The 6,000-nt window shown below is 45.6% G+C and overlaps 1 protein-coding gene across 1 annotated transcript in view; it reads left to right on the forward strand.

The window, feature by feature from the left end:
* IGSF11 (immunoglobulin superfamily member 11) overlaps positions 1 to 5,537 on the forward strand; it is a 227,992-nt gene extending 222,455 nt beyond the window's left edge. Inside the window, exons 6-7 of the mRNA XM_056858390.1 lie at positions 2,368 to 2,518; positions 4,981 to 5,537. Coding sequence (XP_056714368.1) covers positions 2,368 to 2,518; positions 4,981 to 5,422 — 593 coding nt within the window. The 3' untranslated portion in view covers positions 5,423 to 5,537. The remainder of the gene's footprint in view (positions 1 to 2,367; positions 2,519 to 4,980) is intronic.
* The last annotated feature ends 463 nt before the right edge of the window (positions 5,538 to 6,000 follow it).

The following is a 6,000-nucleotide window of genomic DNA, read 5'->3' on the forward strand; positions in this document are numbered from 1 at the left end:
GGTTTTTAAGCAGAGGCTAGATGGCCATTTGTCAGCAATGCTGATTCTATGACCTTAGGCAGATCATGAGAGGGAGGGCAGGAAGGTTTGCATCAGTGTGTGGCTCTCATAGCCCTTTTTTGCATGCCCAGGATAGTGGCCATCAACACTTTGGGGTCAGGAAGAATTTTCCTCCAGGGCAGATTGGCCAGGAATCCTGGAGGATGGTTTTTTTGCCATCTTCTGGGCGTGGAGTCGGGGTCACTGGGTGTGTGTGTGGGGGGAGGTAGTTGTGAATTTCCTGCATTGTGCAGGAGGTTGGACTAGATGACCCTGGTGGTCCCTTCCAATTCTGTGATTCTATGATTCTGTGAAACCAGGATCTGAAGCCAGAATCTAACTGTTAATTGATTAACCACAGGAAGCCTTAACTATGGTTTTGCATGATTTCTGCATGCAGGAGTCCTGGTTTGGTCTTGGCTCATTCTCTAATGACACCCTCCCAGGCAACAGAGACAAGGAAAAGCAACCAGTATTTGTAGAGGCAAACCAGAATTTGAGTGATAGTTTGGGAGCTAAATTCTACTTTCACAAACTATCAGTATAAAAAGCCATGGTTGGTGTGTGATCCCCGAAGCAAGCCTTTGTTCCATTAAATCATTTCCACATCTATTTCTCAATGCCTGCCAGATATTAATGCACAAGCAGGATGCAAGGAAAGCATTATTGCTTTCTGCTGGAGCTGTAGGTTGGCCAAGCCCCCCTTCTATTGCTGACTTATTTTATTCATTGCACAATTATGGGAAGTTGTATCACTTGCTTAGGGACAGAAAGGCACGACTTTTGTTGCTAATTGCTAAAAACAGCCATGTATGGAGAAGGGATCCAGGTACTTGCCACTTTCCCCCCAGTGGGGCAGACAGCAACTCTCAGGTTTGGGTGATCTAGATCAGGAATCCCTTGCAGGGTGGGGTGGAGGTAAATCTCCTACATGCTGGAGCTCCACTCCAGGTTGGCTTTCCTTTATTTCCCTTTATTTCTGTCCTTTCTGCTCGTGGACCCACAGGTAATGAGCAAAACAAATTTAATAAACTGAGTAACACGGAAATAACCAATATAGGTGAAGATGGGAGGCAGATAAAAGGTAGGTTGGTGAATGGCTGAGCAGAAGAGAATGATGCAGGGAAAGGGGAGAGGATATGGGGGTTGCCAGGAGGAAGGAAAAAGCAAACAGAGCAGGGTGGGGGATACAGGGGAAACTGAGGTGCCCCCCACAACTCCATCAAGGGTCCCTACCCTGCAAGTCAGCCTTGCCCAGTTGCCAGCACCACAGAACTGCACCATAGTTTTCCTAGGTAGAGGTTGCTGAGGGAGCAGAGGGAAAGCTTAAGACAGAAGAGCAGATAAATGTAGGTTGGCTATTGGGTGGCAAGGAGAGAAGGAAGCAGGAAAAAGGAGAGGGTATGGGAGCTTATAGGAAAAGGAAATAGGAAATAGGGTGAGAGTGGGTAATAAGATGCCTCCCGCAAATCCTTGCACGGTCCCACTTGTTACTTTGTACATACCATGCAGCAGGCGCACAATGTATAGAAGGCATTAAACAGAATGAAAAGGAATCATTAACAGCAGCAACAAAATGAGGTTAAAAAAGGTAACCATGAGTTTGTATGAAATCTAGGAGCTATAAAATGGGGGCTTATATCCTCCTTCCTGTGAGGAAGAAAAGTCTCGAGGGTGCAGAACATGAAAAGTGGTGGTCCAGAATAGTCTGAGGCCACCCCCAGGTGGACTTCGATGTGGCAAAGGGTTGGTCATTTTACCTTCCCATCACCACGTCCATGACTAAAAGCCTCTTCACGTTCAGCCTTTTTGAGCAAACCTGGAGTGCGTGGTACTATTCCACTATGCCAAGTTCCAGAGTAGGTTGCAGAAACCAGAATGGATTCTGTGATGCACTGTAGTGTGTGCGTGCCCATAGACCTCCAATGTGACAAGTGATTGTGGTAAATGCTGGTTTCTCATTTCATCAATGGCCTCAGCAACATCCTAGTTCATCCTGAGAGCATCCCTTGGATGCACTAGGCTACATTTTGCGCACATTCTAATTCTTAAGTGAAAATATTTTTGTCATCAGATGTTATTTTTGGAAAGGGCTGCACAGTCTGTAGCAAAGAGGTTCCTGACTTGATTCCAAAACTGCTTCTGCCCAGATCTCTTTAGAGGTCCTGGCCTGAATGGTGGCTGAGGAAGCTTGATGGAGTGATAGGTAGAGACCAACCTAGACAAGCCTATTGTCTCTCACGCTGCTAAAAACATGTAGGGGCTTTGTGAACTCATGCCATGCTTTCTCCTCATTCAGACCTCTCATGTATTCCATGTTTTATGCAGCTCATCCACGGAGCATCGGCCTGATCGCTGGAGCTGCAGCTGCTGGAGCAGTGGTGCTTGTGATCTGCATTGTCTTGGTGGCCGTGACACTCTTTTATTGGAAAAACAAACACAAGGAGGAAGAGGAGGAAGAGATTCCCAATGAGATAAGGTTTGAGAAGACATAAGGTGTAGTGGTTAAGAGTGGTGGTTAGGAGCGGTGGACTCTACTCTGGAGAACTGGGTTTGATTCCCCACTCCTCCACATGAAGTCAGCTGGGTGACCTTGGGCTAGTCACAGCTCTCTTAGAGTTCTCTCAGCCCCACCTACCTCACATGGTGTCTGTTGTGGGGAGGGGAAGGTGATTGTAAGCTGGTTTGTTTCTTCCTTTAGTGGTAAAGAAAGTCAGCATATAAAAACCAACTCTTTTTCTTCTTCTTCTTCCTCTCTCTCTCTCTCTCTCTCTCTCTCTCTCTCTCTCTCTCTCTCTCTCTCTCTCTCTCTCTCTCTCTCTCTCTCTCTCTCTCTCTCTCTCTCTCTCTCTCTCTCTCTCTCTCTCTCTCTCTCTCTCTCTCTCTCTCACACACACACACACACACACACACACACATACACATACACACAATCTCATAGCAAGGATGCCACATGACACAGGTCAAATTAATCAGGAGTCCTGTGACACTTTAAAGACTAACAGAATTTTATTCCAGCATAATCTGTCAGGAACTAGAGCTCCCTTCTTCAGATGCAATGAGTGGATTCTCTCATTGCATCTGAAGAAGGGGGCTCTAGCCCACAAATGCTTGTGCCAGAATATAATTCTGTTAGTCTTTAAGGTGCTACATAAATACTGTTTTTTTTTGTTTTTTTTTTTGCTTTAACAGACTAAAATACTCCCTTTTGCTCTCTTGAGCAAAATATTAAGTTGCAAGAGAAGGGCAGTAGCTCAAGCCACTTGCAAGAGTCCCCCACCACCTTTCAGAAGTTTTTTTAGCCAAGAAAACCACAAGGGAGGGATCTCTCTTTCACACAGTCAGATCCCAACTAGCTTCCTGTTCTATTGCACTGAGCTATAGGTTCTAAGGGGAGCTCCTCTTCCCTAATAAGAATTAGATGCCAGCGTACAATCATACCCGATTCTTGCATTAGTTAGTTACCTACAATACATATTCATATACAATTTTTTCCAAGTTGTCTCTAAGTGGTTAAACTTTGAACAACATTAAACAAAAATAGCATTTATACATTAAACCAAGCAATCTATAAATTAAACAAACAACAACAACAAAAACCAATGCATGCCATAGAACAATAAAATAAAGAAGCAGCCGCAGAAGAACTTGGCTAAAATGGATTATACCATGTTTTAATAAATGGTCCACATCTTCTCGAGCAACTTTGAAGCAAAAGGTTCAGTTCCTCTTAGAGGACTCTGACCCTCAGTGTACTTATTTTGTTGCTCGTTTTGTGGAGGCTGCAGAGAAGAGATGAAGAGAGGTGTTTTTAGAGATGGGTCTTATTTAAGTTTTATGGTTTCAGACATTATCAGGAGTGAGGTGGGATCGGAGCAGCCTTTGTTTAGTTCTCACAAATCTTAGCTGTGGTAGCATGATGCTAGGATATGGGGACACCAAACATGAAAGTAGGACTTGTGCAAAGGAAGGCAGTGACATCTGATGGAGAAAAAAATTGGGTTCAAACAAAGGGGTTCAAAGGAGGCAAATCACAGAGAAATACCTTCTTAGAAGCATAGGTCTTTATTTGATTGATCAAGACCAAGGAAAGCATACATCCCTATGTTTATAATTCACAGTGGGTAGCCATGTTAATCTGTCTGCAGTAGTAGAAAAGAGCAAGAGTCTAGTAGCACCTTAAAGACTAACAAAAATATTTTCTGGCAGGGTATGAGCCTTCTGTCTCTGAAGAAGTGAGCTGTGGCTCACGAAAGCTCATACCCTGCCAGAAAATATTTTTGTTAGTCTTTAAGGTGCTACTGGACTCGTGCTCTTTTCTACTCCCTATGTTTGTTCAAGATGCTGACCCTTGAACAAAGCAAAACTTACATCTTATATAAGCAAAATTACTTCACTGCAGAAGAGTAAAACTTATCCAGTTATTGATTAACAACTCAACAATGCACCAAATGAGAACCAATCAGGCAATGCCGTCCACTTCCTCTTTCAAGACCCTTAAGTCATTTTCTTAAATCTTTTCAAGAATCCCACTAAATTGTTTGTCCCACACTAAACAGTTTTTCTTGCCTAAATATTTGCTAGCAAAACGTTAATACAGCTGATGAGCTTATTTTAACCTCTTAGCTAAGTAGGGTATGTGTTAAAAACATTCTTTCTGTTACTCAGCAACTAACTTGGTACTTATGGATACTTCAAAGTGCATGGCTAGTATATTTATCTTCCAGCTTGCTTGAGCATTCTGGTATGGTCTTTTCTTCTTGACTTTTTCTCCTTCACATCATTGGGCCAAAGTGGTGTGTGATGGGATTATCATTGCTTTTTTTTCTCCTCATACTCCACCAGGAAGATGTAAGGGTGTGTTTGTGAACATGCTGGGGATGATGGTATTAAGAGAGGGGTGCCACTGCAATCCTGACCATCTCCTTTGGCTTCCTTTAGGGAGGATGATCTGCCACCCAAATGCTCTTCGTCCACAAAAGCATTCCACGGCGATGCTTCCTCATCAGAGAATGACACCCTCACCTCATCCAACACCTATAACAGCCGGTACTGGAATGATCCCAAAGCCAACCATGCCACAGACTCCTTCGCTCGCCTCAACAATGACGTGCGCCAGTCCTTTTCCCGCTCTGGGAGCACCAACGCCCGCCCCATCTATGCCAACGGAGGCCACCCAACCCCGCCTCCACCCAAGACATTGGTGGTGACAACCAACACCGCCCCCTCTCCTCAGGAGATGTCCAGGAGCAATGGCTCAGTGAGCCGAAAGCCAAGACCCCAGCACACACGCTCCTATGCTGTGAGCCAGGCAACGCTGGAGAGGATAGGGGCAGTGCCCGTCATGGTGCCCGCTCAGAGCCGAGCAGGCTCTTTGGTGTAGACATGGCTCTAAGGGAAATGAGAACCTGTTGCACTGAGTGGTGGTGGAGACCTGATCCAAACAAGAGACTCTCCTCTTCCTGCCTGAAATGCATCAAAGGAGAAGATCAAACCTCTCCTCCGTGCTGTCTAGCACCCCCTACCAAGTACATCTCACTGGTGTGATGGTCCTTCCCTTGCTGCCCTACTCTCATGATCTCAGGGGGCTCCTCAGCTATAGCTGGATGTGCCAAGGCCAGGGGGAAAGGGGGCAACTCAAGACATCACAGGGGGATAATGCCACACTTGCTTGCCAAGCTCTGCCTAACGAGAAGTCGGGAAGGTGGCCACAAGGAAGGCGGGCAAGGTGAGGCGAGGCAAGGTCTGCGGAGCCTTCTTGTCGATGGATGGGCCTTTAGAGGAGAGGACTCAACAGCCTTACCTTGGCATGTCTACCAGTCGGCTCCCAACCAATGTTGAAATGGGAGCAAGTGGTGAGCTGCTGCCCAAAAGGGACAAGGCAGAGAGATAATCACAAATCAGGCCCAAGCAAGAAGAGGACTGGGGGATGGGGGTTGGGAATTGGCTGGAGAATTATGT

The sequence above is a fragment of the Euleptes europaea genome, chromosome 12 (genome assembly GCF_029931775.1).
Source record: "Euleptes europaea isolate rEulEur1 chromosome 12, rEulEur1.hap1, whole genome shotgun sequence".
Lineage (NCBI taxonomy): Eukaryota > Metazoa > Chordata > Lepidosauria > Squamata > Sphaerodactylidae > Euleptes > Euleptes europaea.